We start from the raw sequence: 16,492 nt of genomic DNA on the forward strand, positions 1-16,492 counted from the left end.
CCACAATTTACATCATTGAGGGTACGCTTAATAAAACAAAATGTAAGTTATCTAAGGAAATTGGCAAAGCTACAGTTTTGACGATTTTGCTGTTCAGTACGTAAAGTGTCTTTATTTGCAGAGAAGATCGTTCTGGAAGACAAATACCTACATCATTCCCACCGTGGTGGAATCGTGATCGTAATGCACAATACGATATCGGTTGTCAAGAAGAATGTGTACTTTACAAAAACTAATTCAGGATCTCAACATTACTGACTTTGCAGAACAGTTCTACTTGAAGGAGTAAGTATTTTTTGTAGACTCTGCATGACTTATACAGTGTCATATACAATGGATATTTGCACAATAGCTCAATTGTACATACAATATTAACAATTCTGACTCTTTGAATGTATATTTTTTCTTTGTTACCTGTTGTCCTTTTTAATGAATGGGGTTGGGGAAAGGGTAAACTAGGAATATGATTTTGTAAGAGAGATACATATTACAGGGCCGGCGGACATGAAGCGAACCCACTTGGATTACATGAAGATATGTTTGTACCAACTATCGAAAAATACTAGGAACAAAAGAACAAATTGCAAAGTATCTGGAACCAGCTAAACAATACAAAATCATAGGAACATATGCACAAACAGAGCTTGGTCATGGTGAGGGTTTAACATTTCCCAAGGACAATTTTGCACTTACTGTTTTAATTTATCATCAGCCTAAATACACACACGTCACCAGGCGGGGCAAACGAAGTCCATATTGAATTATCATTTGATAAAAATCAAAAGCAGTATGAAGCCTTATCCCCTCTAATTTGCATATGTCACACAGTCATATAAAAAACGTCAGATATATATTTTCATAATGTTGTTTCATATCAATTTAGGATCAAACATTATACACTGCAAAACATCCCTGGAAAATCAAGGTAAAGTTTGTCATGGTGGCAAAACATGCTGGACTCAAGGTAAAGTTTGTCATGGCGGCATAAAGTAGCTGAATATTCTGTGATTTCAACGTTCATGTACGATCATGTTTGGTGTAATATAATTGATGTATACACTTCGGGATATTTTAACAGGAACGTTTATACGTGGGGTTGGAGACAACAGCTACATATGATCAAGACACAGAACAATTTGTTATCAACAGCCAACAGTTTCGTCTACAAAATACTGGCCTGGGTCAAAGTGAGCCTTTCAATATTTTCATTTAGTTATTTAAGTGTTTTGGTAATTAGTTTTGCAAAGAAAGCGAAGTTAACAAATGGAATGGGTTGTTAGGTTCATAATAGGATGATCTCACTGTTAAAAAATTCTTATTTAGTCGCCCTTCCGAATCGAAGGCGATTGTGGACATTAAGTAAACCAAGACAATTTTCTGACTGCTTTTGATATAACTGAAAGACAGTTGATCATTTCAGTAGGAAAGACGAGTAACCATGTGGTGCTAATGGCACAGTTATTGTCTCAAGGCAAATGCCATGGTATACATGCGTTTATTGTGCAAATCAGAAGTGAGAAGGATCATACACCTTTACCAGGTAATAATGTGAGAAAGATGTATCAGAATTAGAGCTTTTATGTAATCGGGTAGTCTGTGTTCAGACCAATGTTTTGTTCATAGGAGAGAACTCTTGAGACTATTCAAATTCTGTTTAATTATGTCCCTTTCCTTCTCAAAACATTAGATAATCAGAGTCAGGACTGATGAAGTCAGAATTATTTACAATTTATTTTTCTAAAAAAAAAAAAAAAAAAAAAAAAAGATTATCTAGTCGGTAGCCAGACTAGTAATCGGGATATAACTATAGGTACTGTTACTAGTAATAAAAGTGAACATTCTAGTGTTACTTATATAGCTATCAGTGTGCCCATACCACGTGACTTTGATGTCATTTTATATCTAAGACGGCAAGCCAAATTCCGTCGATTCAATTCTTCAAAGTGGCGTAAGTTCTTTATTTCTTGATCAAATATGACCAAATAAAGCGCAGGCTAAGGAAAAAAGTGAGTACTTCACTCACAAGTAAACGGTTTTATCAACAGATGAACAGTTTTGGCCTGAAAACGGGAAAACTGTTTTGTTTAGAGAAAATGAGCATGGTAAGACGGCAAGCAAGAGCCCTTTTTGACAGAAAAACGGATGATTGTACACATTAGAGGTGTCGCACGTATTACCGATTCACAGGAATTTAATGCCGGCTCTTTGTGAGGCCTTAATTAACAAAAATATAGCAGAATTATTTAAACACTTTTTAAAAATCCAAAATACGCTAAGACGGCATGTCCGCTAAGACGGCAAGTCATTTTTTATAGTAATATCGTCTATGGAGTCGCACTTCTCTACAAGCGGTCATTGGGTGTTTACCAATAGTAGATTATTCTACTTCTTGTCAAAACTATAGGAAAACATCAAAGAACCGTTATATATGTGAAGTCATATGATGTTTTGAACTACCTTATATGCTTTTGTTTTTGGTACAGTTGCTAAATTGTGAGGCTTAATAGATAAATTAAACGAGAATTATGATTTGCTCTAGCAGATTGGCATATAAGTGAGCACTGTTCTAGAAAGATTAAGAATGTATACCATCTTGGATGTACCTCTGCGTGTCGGTCTTTGGATTAAAGTATGTTATAGCGTTTCGAAACTGAAGAACAAATATACAGTTGGCAGCAGGCAACAACAAATAATACACATTTTTGACCTAATCAGTACTATTTTATATGTTCGCAACTCTGTTGTACATATAATGTTTGAGTGAATGTTTTCTTGACAAATCGTTATGTATTAAAAATAACGCTACTTATTAAGAAGAGCCATTTTGTCGACTTCCACAAATCAAAAACACAATTTTCAGATATATAGAATAATGTTTTGACAAATAAGAATCATTTTCTTAACTCAGTCTATAAGCTAGAAGACATGCTTTAAAAAGTATTTCTTTGTAGCTGTGTTCAAAGTATTGAGTAGAATAGAAACATCTTATTTTTCCCCAAAATTTAACACGATATCACATATTAAATTAGAAATAGAGGAAACTCCACAGGTCGCTCAACACAACAAAAACGAAAATGTTGCAGGCCCGGTTTGATTGAGCCTGTTCATGGATGGTAGTGGAAATGCATGTTACCGTCCACGCCCTCTAGCCCCGGGTTGAGCAGAACTCAACATTTACACATGCTAAAGTACAAAAAGCAATTTAGAGACATCCGCAGATGTATTCAAACGATGATGAACATGGAACCTTCTATGATACACGTGTTGAGACGTGTAATTCCATGAAGAGCGGCGTTTAATTGGTCCCCAGATAAAATAAAGGGTTTGCCCCAAACGAGAAAACAATGGGCAGAACTAAACAAACTGGAATTTAGGAAGGGGATCTGAGGTTATGGAGCCTGTGTATCACAAGAACAGTCAAAAGACAAAATTAAAAAGCAGGCACCATATCCAAGGGGTAATTAAACAATACCCAAGGCTATGAAAGCGGGAGTATTGGAACCACCCACAAATACACCAACTTTCACGATTCTTGGAGAAAGGGTTGTATAATTCTACACATTTCTGCAAAATCAACTTCTTGTTTAGCCGAGCCTAGAAATAATATGTACTGATGTCACGACTTAAGTAATCGTGACACCAAAACATTAAATGCTACAACAACATTAGATGTCAGTGGGGTCCGCCAAACTGGAAACTAGACCTGTATCTACCACAAGATCCTGCTGTTTCGACTTCCGTGCAGTTTTGAGATGACAAAAAGAACCATACACATGAAAACCATCGGGAGAAGACGCAAATGCTCCGTTGATATGCTTTGATTCAATTTTGCTTAAAAGAAATCAAACAGTTTCATTTATCGGGCACACATACATAGAAACTTCACATCAGGCAAACACCAACATTTGATATACTAAGATAAGATTTATTAATTGAGTCGGAAAGTCAAATTACAAGTAACATTAGCTCTGATGAGATTTTTAACCGACTATAAATTCTCGTTATGTACTGTTTTGATTCTATTTTGCTTCATAATCTATTAAAAAAAACCTGTAGCTTTTACTCTGTTTTATTAACGTTTATCAAAATGACAACTTTCATGTAAATTTTTCAATTCAATAACAATTATCATAATCCGGAACTGATGTAATGTTGTTAAAAGTCATAGTAAAGTATCCCTAACATCTAAATGTATTCAGGATTTGCAAGGAATGTCAATTATTTATCTTGTAAGTATTAATATAGGTTATTTCATTTAATATCGAAACAAATAGTTAAGTTAACCAGACGTGTACTTGCAGCACGACCATTTTCCTTAAAGCTTGGATTGTCACTGAAAAAGCATGAAAATCTTGACTATGAACAGTGACATCTGTCAAAATAGTGTCTATTGTATATGAAATTCTATATGAAATACCTGTGGTTTTGCGTGCTAAAGGTTGGCACGTGGCCGTTAACTGTTACCTATTGTAATCATGAGTTGCATACACACAAAAGAATTTGAATAGCCGCGATGCAGGGCTTTAACCTGTAACGTGTAGCTTCCTATGTTACAGTGGAGCACTGTGGCAATTAATATACTACAGATATAATTATTTATAAAAAGGAAATCTTAAACAAATATTTTGATTCAGTTTTGTATCAGCCTTACAGAGATATTAAAACGATAAAGTAAAATGTTAAATAATAAATAATATGAATCGGTCGTTATAAAAGCTGTACAAAAAAAATCTATTTTTAAATTAAATAACGCAGTTTATCATTTAGCTTACTCCTATAGAGTGATCTCCCTTGTCATTCGAATCAGGACAGGTAGAAAGAATCGCATGCAGATCTATATCCTATACAACTAGAAAAAATGATTCAGATCATATGCTTTTTGTTTACTGTCGGGTGCATTATGTATTAATTTAAGGCTAAACTAGGGAAGTCTTTCTTATACGTTTTGAACTATTTTTTTCACGGCATATTTTCATGCGCTTCGATTTTCTGAATTGTTTTAAAGAAATACACGTTCGCTTTTCAACTTAGTCATGCTCGATGGATCAACAGACTTGAAAACATAATTTTAATACGAAATGACGCGTTCTTTAACCTTATTGTATTTACATATGTACGAAAATATCAACCGACTGTAGAACAATGTTCAGAAAACATCAATAAGAATATCTGTCGATTAGCCCGAGAAAAAAAAACGGGCAAAAACCTTACAGCGGATTAATCTGTTTTTCAGTGAAAATGTTAGTCTGATTTTTTTGCATGCTCTGGAATACGGTAATTGTTAGTCTCAACCACTTCGTGGTTTCAACCTAAAAATCAATTTAGCAACATCTGATGATGTATTCATTCGGCGATGCATATGGTAGCTTCAATGATAATGTGTAATTCCACCAAAAACGGTGTATGGTCCAAAGTTAAAATAATTGTTTTGACTTAATGAGAAAACAGTGAGGATAAACCGTTCATATCTCTTTTGCCCAGCACTAGTGATTCAAGGAGAAAATGAAAGATGGTCAATGAATGTCACTGAACTTTTATGTAAGTGTTTATTGAAGGTTCCATGTTCATTGCCGTTTGAATACACCTGCGGATGTCTCTAAATTGCCTATTGTACTTTTAGCATGTGTAAATGTTGAGTTCTGCTCAACCCGGGGCTAGAGGGCGTGGGCGGTAGCATGCATTTCCACTACCGTCCATGAATAGGCTCAATCAAACCGAGCCTGCAACATTTTTGTTTTTGTCGTGTTGGGCGATCTGTAAAGTTTCCACTTTTCTCTATTTTATTTCACAAGCATTGATGAAACATAGTAAAAATGTTACTAACGGACGGATCGATAGAAGGATGGATAGCCTGTAACCACGGACGTGTTGAATTACGTAAGTTGGTGCAACCAGATATATCTAATAAAAATGACTTGCCGTCTTAGCGGACTTGCCGTCTTAGCATATTTTTGATTTTTTAAAAGTTTTTAAATAATTATGCTACATTTTTGTCAATTAAGGCCTCCCACAGAACCGACATTAAATACCTGTGAATCGGTAATACGTGCGACATCTCTGATGTGTACAATCATCCGTTTTTCTGTCAAAAAGGGCTCTTGCTTGCCGTCTTACCATGCTCATTTTCTCTAAACAAAACAGTTTTCCCGTTTTCAGGCCAAAACTGTTCATCTGTTGATAAAACCGTTTACTTGTGAGTGAAGTACTCACTTTTTTCCTTAGCCTGCGCTTTATTTGGTCATATTTGATCAAAAAATAAAGAACTTACGCCTCTTTGAAGAATCGAATCGACGGAATTTGGCTTGCCGTCTTAGCCATAAAATGACGTCAAAGTCACGTGGTATGGGCACACTGGCTATGATAGCCTTATTTCTCTTTGTGTATATAAACGTTAGTTTCTAGGACATTATAACGCTACAAGCTTCACTGGTGACAGTCTGTATTTACTTGGAATTGCTTTTAATATTTATATACGTATGTTCAGTCCTTGATGTAATTAACAACATTTAAAATATATAATAGCGCCTTCAATGCTTATACACATATATTTTAAGCACGTAAAATAATTAACGACATGCATATATTTAAGGACAGAGTATAATCATTTAAACATTGATTTGAAATGTTGGGACTTTTTCCAGGAACGTAAAATAATAAACAACTTTTGAAGTATGATATTTGAAATGGGGCTTTAATTTTCATACTATTGTAGGAATATCGGTTGGAGATATCGGTAACAAAATTGGATATAACGCTATGGACAATGGATTCCTTAGATTTGATAATGTTCGAATTCCCAGAAGAAATTTACTAGCACGATATTCCAGGGTTTGTTTACATTTTATATTACAATGACACCTAGAAAATAATGATCTTAATCAATTTACTTGCTAATGTGTTCAGGATGAACCCAGTAAGTCCTCATAGAAGCGAAAATAGTGCACATATTCCATCATGATGCAGTGTTTTGGCAAGCCCAGCTTACTTATTTATTACCACAGCAGTAATTTTAACCTTGATAATCCGTTAAAATTATTTGATATTATTGTTTTCTTTAAACAACGATTAGCAGTTTAAAGTGGAATTATACGCATTTTTCAAGTAAAAATTCAGCTGAATTAGATGTGTGTGTATAAAGGGTGGAGAAAATTATAGCCTTTAACCCAATAAACCAAACTCGTCCTGTTACCAGTACAAAATAATAACTTTCCAAATATGACTTTTCTTATTTTGACTGTGGCAGTCTTTTTAAGAAAAGTCAAACTGCACGCAGGAGTTGCTTCCCTTCAACTTCAGAAATCTCTACCTATAGGTAAGGGAGACCATTGCGTAGCAGATCACAGGCACCCGTATCGGACCTGGGACAAAAATATGTTTGTTTTCATCCTAAATGAGTTCAAAATGAAAAATATGTAGTGAAATATGAGCCCCCTTCAAAAGATACATATGTCCTACACATATGTATCTTTTGAAGGGGGCTCATATTTCACTACATATTTTTCATTTTGAACTCATTTAGGATGAAAACAAACATATTTTTGTCCCAGGTCCGATACGGGTGCCTGTGTAGCAGATTGAAGAAAAAAACTATTTTTTAATTAGTCCGATTTCTTTATTTCTAAAGCATCAACTTCAAATACTTATGCGGCATTGTCGTTACTTTAACACATTTAAATGCACAGCAACCGAAAATTGCTTTCATAAAACATTCACCAAATACACACTATGTGCAGTAAGATGCGCATAATGTCACTAAGGGTGCATTCATTTTCATGTTCTTAAAGGTAAAATTGTTTTAGAAAGCACAAGTATCAATGCATCCAGAATATTGCATTGAACTTTAATTTTTATGGATATAGCTTTCAGATTTAAAGCTATTTCAGATGTTTTTGTCGGTACACATGTACCTTGTATTTTAACTACAGATTGAGAAAGATGGTACTTATATACCGGCAAAAAACCCTAGACTGGCTTATGGCACCATGGTTTTTGTTCGTGCATTAATTGTTGGAGGTTGTTCAAAGTCGCTGGCTCAAGCCTGTGTGATAACAACAAGATACAGTGCTGTAAGAAGACAAACTGAAATAAGACCAGGGTAATATTACCAGATCCTATATCAAACACATTGAAATAAACGCATTTATATGTTTAAGTATATTCCTTGAAAAAATACATATCACATGATTGCCCCTTGTTTGCTAGCAAAACTTCTGCTATAGTCTTTGCACGGCATGACGATATTTTTGAAGAATAAAGTGGGGACGGGGATTAAAATTGGCCATGTCATTCCGTTTGTCCGTCCGTCACACTTTGTATCCGGTTAATAACTCTGCAGTCTAGGAAGGGATTTTGAAATAACTTGGCACAAATGTCAGTGTGACACTTGGAGGTCAAATACTAACAGAGCAAGTTCTGTGTTCGTTCCATAATTCTGCCATGCATTAAGAGATTTTGAAATTTCATGGCACAAGTTTTTCTCATGATAAGACGACACAAGACTCAGACCTCTAACTCAAAGGTCAAGGTAATACTTGGAATTCACAGATTAAGAGCATCACTTCCATGTTCGGACTATATCTATGATATTCATCAAGGAATTTAACGTACATGACTTATGCTTGTAGGTCAAAGGTCAAGGTCATTTTGAAGGTCAGATAAAATTGTTCCGCATCATAACTTCTATATGCATTGATGGATTATCTTAATGATACACACAGACCATCCCAATAATGAGACAATGTGTCAACAAATGATCTATGCTTGTCAGTTATAGGTGAAGGTCATTGTTTAAGGTCAAGTGAAAATTTGTTTCTGCCCTATAACTTTTGATTGCATTGAAGGATTTTTTATTACTACACATACACACAGAAATGTTTCCCATGATTAGACTATTTGTTGCGTACATGACCTATGATTGTCGGTCAAAGGTCAAGGTCACTACTGGAGGTCAAATTTTCCGCTCCATAACTTTTATGTGCATTGATGGATTATCTTAATACTGTACACAAATGTTTCCCATGATGAGACACTTTGTCGTGTACATGATCTATGCTTGTAGGTCAAAACCGTTCTTGTTTATTAGCACCTAAATGTCTCGGAGCATTTTAGTCTTAACACTGTTGCCAACAACCAAAAGGGACAAACACTAACAGTTTTACATCGGTAGGGGACTTCTGTTTTGCCACTGCAATGTTGGGTCACTTGTTTTTATCAGTTTTCCCACTGATTCAAAAATGAAATTATGTTTAAAGTAAGATAATTGTTTTCGATATATATAAAAGAGCTATTAAATATTGTAAATTTCAAGAATGCAAACCCAGTAACAAATTATAACTTGATTGTATACATAAATAAATACAGCATTATTATGATTGCAATTCATAAGAATGATATGCAGTGCAACTTTGCTTTGACCAACACTGGTATTAACTTTCATTAGTACCATATAAACTTTGCCTAACAAAGTGTTAATTACTTCCCTTTATTATTATTATACATGTTTGTTGTTTCTTTATTGTAAAATTAAATCGCATTAAGTCATTAAAATACAGATATTAACAATTAAAAGCATTCACTATTTATAAATTTCCAGACAACTTAAAACTACATACCTCTTTATGACTTTTATTACTTTATGATATATAGTTATAGTTTGTAGACAGTTTTGATCTGTTGTATTGGCCTACAGTAAGTTCTTTGAAAAGTGTCCCTAGCCTAGGGACGTTTGTTAGTCTGTTACAATTTCTTAAGTTAAGTTTATAATAAATCAAATATATGAATGAATTTGTTTTATTGGGGAAAAACATCTTTTTATTACAAAAACCCAAGCTGGATATATTTCTTCTAAATAATAGAGGCGAGGAGCCACAGGTGATAGACTACCAGACACAACAAGAGAAAATATTCCCATTGTTAGCTGCAGCTTATGCAATTTTCTTCACAGGGGATGTGATGTTAAAGGAATATGTTAGGATCAATGCAGACATGGAGAAAGGTATCTTCGATGAGATGGCTGCGGTACAGTATTCAAATTTCACTTTTACGTGTCAATTCTTTCTGGCATATTTTTTAATTAACTGATAAATTGTATCTAGAGTAAAATGAATGTAACAAGAACACAAAATATCATTTAGAAAGTGTTCATGTAAAACAATACATTACAATTAAAATCAAAAGTAAACAGAGGCGTTATATAGACATGTAAACATAAGGAAATACATGTCTCGTACAATCGACAAGTTGAACTTGACCCACATTATGTCTCTATGGCTGTCCTAACCCCCGCGTACCACATATGTAACCAAGCAAATAAGACAAACGCTGGCAACAAAATAAGTGCTAGTATTTATAAAGTATTATATTGGTTCTTTCCGATTCCAGATAAAAATGCATCATGAACTATGATAATTTTCTTATCAAACATTGGTTAGATCCAATGCAATAGAACCTTTGTGTTATTATATATATATTACAGCTTCACGGCCTTGCCGCCGGCTTAAAAGCATATTCAGCTGAAATAACAAGTAACGGTATTGACAAATTACGTAGAGCATGTGGAGGACATGGTTACTCACATGCCAGTGGTCTCCCAAAAATCTGGACATATATCACACCTGCTTGTACATACGAAGGGGAGAACACTGTGATGTACCTGCAGTGTGCAAGGTGAGTACTCATTTTGGATGAAAGTTGAAAATTAAAACATTTCGTTTATAAACTAGTTGCTTGAGGCATAGGCGCTGGAGCAGACCTATGTCTACTTTCCTGGTATGTTTTATCATATATACTGTACATATTATTTTTAGCTATATGTTGTGTCTAAATCTGGATTTTGAATGTTTCCGTTGAATACTAAATTTTGCGTTTTGTTCTAAGTAAACGCTTTGTGAAAAATCATTTTGTGATACTGGCGATTTCAGATGTCCAAGCTTTCGCAGTTGCTTAAATGTGATATCAACATAACTAGCCAAGCTTTCGCAGAGGCTGCTGAAATACAATATTTTATCAATATAATTATTGATTATGCAATAGGTATCTAGTTAAACAGTATGCCCAGGCAGCCACAGGACAGAAACTTGTAGGGTTTATGTCCTACCTCAACAATCCAGTCAAACAGAGAAGTGCACTAAATGACACACTCAATATGTCAGACATGATAGAGGCATATGAACACACGGCTGCAAGGTATCTTCTTACGAGTTTATTGAAATCATAGTATACATCAACTGTAAAATTCGCATATACATCAACCTACGCGACAAACATGATTATTTTTAGTTAGAAGAAAGAACAGCAGAAAAACTATCAAAACGTTAAAATTTCAGCCATTTTTATTGCTCATTCTGTTTTTATAATTAATCCAAATATTAATTAGATATGACTAAAGAATCAAGTGCATTTACGATCAGGTTAATCAAGGTTGCAGCAACTAGAATGCAGTCACTGATGAAAAGTGGAGTGTCTGTCGAGGAAGCTAGAAACATGTGTGGTGTACCTATGGTGTCGGCTGCTAAGGTTAGTCAGTGATGAAGCTTGGCTTGTTAATAAAGCAGTATTAATTTTATTTTGAATCCGCCTTCTAAGAAAGAACAGCGAGGGACTGACCAATGACATTGCTCGATAGTATACATTGTCACTTGACAGGAATTTTCAAAAATACCATAAATTAGATTTATTGCATACATCAAACTGTAGTGAATGGAATTTACCGTATTGTAGCTACCACCTGATTGATTAATATTTGTGTACCAGTGGGCAGCATTGAGAGTAAAGTAATTTTCCAAAGACTCGGCATGATCATCATTTTGCCGACTTAATAATATTTATCTTGCAAAACATGAAATAATGGTTTACTCCGGCCCGGGACTGTTTGCCTAATGGAGGTATCACTTCTCCGAAAAAACTATGCTGATATCGTACACATTGCAGCTATTTTTTTTTTAATATTCCGCTTTGTTATAAAAACCGCGAGGAAACATACACCAAAGGGAAATATCATCTCATTCAGTTTTTCCTTGAACGGAATAACCAGATAACCACAACATGCCAGTATTGCTTTTTCACACACAATTTTCTTTATTAGGCCCATTGTGAGGCATACGTTGTGAAACTGTTCAGTAGTGTTGTGAACAGAAACGACCTTGAACCTTCTGTTGCTAGAGTTCTTCAGACATTATGCAAGCTTTATGCTGTCTATGGAATCAACGAGAGACTTGGGGATTTTATCCACGTAATGTTTTTTTCTGTTTTAGCTTTGATTTGGTATTGCGTTTTTCTTTGAAAACAATTGACGACTTAAGCTATGGAGAAGTTAGTTACAGTCACTTCCTGATGAAGCAATATATTGCTAATTTAAAAGGAAGGTTACCTAAACTTACATCATGCTGCAAATGATTCGAACAATTGTTTGCACTTTTGAGATGCTTTTAAACCTATGATATTTAATGAATCAGTAAAATCATTTAAAGCAGGAAAGATGGTATCATCATAAACAATACATTTAAGTCTTATTTCTTCTGAAAGTTGTATTTTTCTGCTTTACCAGGATGGTTTCTTGGATGGTCAACAAGCTGATATGATCCTGAACCAAACACTTTCATTGTTTGCTGAAATCCGACCAAACGCCGTTGCTCTCGTTGATGCCTTTGACTATCCAGATAAAATCTTGCAGAGCTGTATCGGACGTTACGATGGCAGAGTATACGAAGCCCTGTATGAATATGCCAAAACTTCACCGCTCAACAAACAAGAGGTCAGAAGAAAAGAGAAGCAAGCAATATAAATCGTTGTTTTTATGAAGATAAAGTTTTGTCAAACTTCGAAACAACTGTTCACTTTCTATAGGAATGTAGTAGCAACTCAACGAATGTTTAAATTATATTTGCATATTTTATTTAGTTTACTTTTATTTCACAGGTATTGTTTTATTAGTTGTAGACAGAAATGAAATACGTATAAAGATGTATAGAAGTTTAGCAAATGCTAATCCCTATAATCTCTAACAAAATGTAATTTTGAAAAAGTATATAGCGACGTACATAGTCCTTGAAAATTTTCAGAAGTGATCAAATTTTGAAAATACAAGCGTTTTATATGCTGAGTTATTTCTGTCTACTCCTTAAAAAGTCTAGAAATGACCAAATACTAATGATTCGATATATTTTCCCTCTCATTTCAGGTTCATGGCTCGTATTATACTACCTTAAAACCATTGATGGAAGGAAAGCTGAAGTTTGATTCGCTATCTGCCAGATTGTAGAAGTTAAACTGAAGCCATCTCAGCATAACTGTACTTGAAATAGTACACCAATAATCAGAAACTGCATGAAAATATATTTGTACTAGTAATTGCTTGTTGAACGTTTAAAGCAGAAAATTTGCCCAACATATTTTTGGTCGAAAAAGTTCTGCATTTTGAAATATTCAAACCTTAAAAATGAAATTAAAAGGACTTCCTTACGTCATATGATTTCACCATGTCAGTACATTTCATTTAACAATATTTTCATTTTATAAAGGCATTCCATTCAATAGAGAATGTTTTAGTCTTAAAATGGGTCTAGAATTGCAAAACGTAAACTTTCTATGGTACACATTTCAACTGTTTCTCTAAGACAAAGGTTTCTTTAAGGATAGTCTATCATGTACACACGAACATAGTGAGAAAATGGACTAGATTTTGTACGAAAATTTCTTCATTGCTACATTGTAGTATTTCATTGGCATCCATCAACCCTAGCGTTTCATCTTAAATCTGTAACAAATTTTATGAGCAAAGATAATTATTCTTTCTCTCTTTTTATGTTGAGTTGACGTTACAACGTAGGTCATGTCTAATCGAACAACATGTGGCAACTGTTGCAGGTTCGCTCCATGTCACCTCGTTGATTAAATACTTGTATTTATGTGTAGAAATGGTGATTTTGGCCTTAGTCTGCTATTACTCTATCAATAGGGAACTAAGTATTCATGACTAATTTACTGGAGCCTGTTTAAGGTTGAATATCATTCATGCTAAGAACAATATAGGACCACCCTGCACTTGTGAAAACAATCTAACACGTGTTTATGCCGTCATGTTTTGTATTAGTCCTGTTTTGATTATTTCTCTTGGTTAATTTCATATAGGTTTGACGTTGGGAGGGGGTTGGGGTGTGGCGGCAAAGAGGTTTGTGGTGTTTTATGGCGTGTATCAACAATTTACAAATGTACTTAATCACTGTAAAATTATATTGAAACATTTTATCTTGTATTAAGGTGTACGATCCACAAATAGATAATATTTCATTTTCTTATGACCCTATGCTTTTTTGATATTAATTGAAAGAGTTGTGTCTGCTGAACAAGCCATAATAATATGCACGAATCACTACAGTCATGTTTTTGACTGCGAAATGATAAATCTTGTATTTTATTAACTTGATTTCTGTTGCAGTACAATGTATCATTGAAAATTATAAAGAAAGTAAATAAAAATTTTGTTGCATATTTTTGTCAAGTATTTTATATTTTCTTTTTCTGTAGACAGTACATTTTCAAATTGTACCTAAATTATATGATCTTACAGGAATAAATATTCAATACATGTTTTAATAGCACTTATTTGTGGACCGGATACCTTAATTCTGTCAATTTCTGAACCTTTTTACGTGAGAAAAGAGAACCGATTTAACAACATTAAACGACATTGTAGCTCTGTCTATTCATTTGTTTCTTCGGCCAGATTGTGCGTCTTCCTTCACTGAAACGACGGTTGGTCGATATACAAGGGTTGTATAGCATGTACAAAATTTATCATCAATTAAAAGTAACATAAAAATATTATACGAGTCGTATATAGAAACATACCTGACATTACACAGAAAGAAAATAGTATCAGCCCTTTTTGTTAAAAGCTAGGCTACATTGATATCAGTTTATAACCTCATTAAAAAATCAAGTAATGTTTTTGGGATATTGCCACTCTAAAATATCCACTTCCGGGTATTCTTTAATTCAGGCAATGTACAGAAGGTTAAGATATCAAGTTGCTAGTTTCAGTCTGTCTTATCTCAGATATCTCCCCTGTCTCTTGGCCAGTCATATCTTTGTAAAATAAGATCGTCATTTTTAGGCCAAAGAAAATACCCACAGTTGCCGGACATCAACATAAACTGTAAAATGATATCCTCAATCATGCGCTGGCAAAAATTATAACATAAACACCCAACGTAGCCCGTGATGCCACCAGACCAACACACTCCATTAGTTTATATTGTGACATATATAAATAGGCCGAAAATCAAATTTTAACGTCTAGAATTCATAAAAGAAAAAGTCAATGTGCAGAAACTGACACTATTAGGTTAGTAGACTCTTCAAGAAAGCTCGCTGTAGCCCATCTCTCAGATTTTCTACTACCCTAATATAAATATTTACTAGAATTATACCATTTGAACACAGTCTCGCCCTGTATTACTTGTACGTATAAACAAGTAAATGAAGTATTGTCCTGCAATACAAAGTCCCCTACTGGAAAGTTACTATAATTACCTCAACTGCAGTATAACATAATAACCTGATATCTGTAAATAAGGGGAATCCAATGTTGCTGACTTCAAATCACTTGCCCCTCATCGATGTGGGTTCGAGCCGCACTCTCACTCGGGGCGTTGAATTCTTCATGTGAGGAAGCCATCCAGCTGGCTTACGGAAGATCGGTGGTTCTACACCGGTGCCCGCTCGTGATGTAAAATGCACGGAGGGGTCTTCCTCTACCATCAAAGCTGGAAAGTCGCCATATGACCTTAAATTGTGTCGGTGCGACATTAAACTCAACAAAATGATAACAAGAGTACCGCAATGCGGGGCAATATGCACCCAAAAGTATTACCCTTGACCCCTTAGTGTGATTTGGACCTTGAAGCGAGCCCATCCAAAACATGCTCTCTGTACGTCGTCTTGATGTGGTGAACATTTGTGCCATGTTTCTTTAAAATCCTTCAAGGAGTGCAAGAGTTACAGAGTGGACACGAAATTGCCAACGGATCAGACGAACGGGACTGACAGACAGACGGACGGACGGACGGACACACACCGAAGTAATAACGTATAACGTAATTATAACAGATAATATGTAAATGATGTATATACAATATTGTGCTACATGTATATACGAGGGGCGTTCAGTATGTAATGTTACTCTGTAGGTAGTTACGTAACCGCTTGTTATTTTTAGATACGGTTTTCGGCAAATTATAGAGCAATTTATTGTAAACACAATGCTGTATAAATTATAAAAATAGGTTGATTCAAAGTAAAAATATAATCATTTGAGTGAGGTGTACTCTGGTATACCGGACAATTTTATGTCCAAAATATTGAGATTGTAATATGCAACTCCTTGATTCTACTATTCAACAACTAGAACTATAGTTCAATTTTCAGTTTAAACAGAGAAAACAAACCATGGTCTTCACAAAAACATATGAAAACTAAAATAAAAAAGTTTATA

At 34.7% G+C, this 16,492-nt stretch overlaps 1 protein-coding gene across 1 annotated transcript; it reads left to right on the forward strand.

The window, feature by feature from the left end:
• The first annotated feature begins 214 nt into the window (after positions 1 to 214).
• Positions 215 to 14,485, forward strand: LOC123540123 (peroxisomal acyl-coenzyme A oxidase 1-like). Its single transcript, XM_053525805.1, has 11 exons — positions 215 to 285; positions 1,404 to 1,540; positions 6,713 to 6,828; positions 7,926 to 8,095; positions 9,855 to 10,017; positions 10,475 to 10,665; positions 11,032 to 11,184; positions 11,409 to 11,514; positions 12,083 to 12,229; positions 12,545 to 12,751; positions 13,178 to 14,485. The coding sequence occupies exons 1-11, from the start codon at positions 215 to 217 to the stop codon at positions 13,256 to 13,258; spliced, it is 1,542 nt and encodes a 513-aa protein (XP_053381780.1). The 3' UTR covers positions 13,259 to 14,485.
• The last annotated feature ends 2,007 nt before the right edge of the window (positions 14,486 to 16,492 follow it).

Source organism: Mercenaria mercenaria, chromosome 16 (assembly GCF_021730395.1).
Source record: "Mercenaria mercenaria strain notata chromosome 16, MADL_Memer_1, whole genome shotgun sequence".
NCBI lineage: Eukaryota > Metazoa > Mollusca > Bivalvia > Venerida > Veneridae > Mercenaria > Mercenaria mercenaria.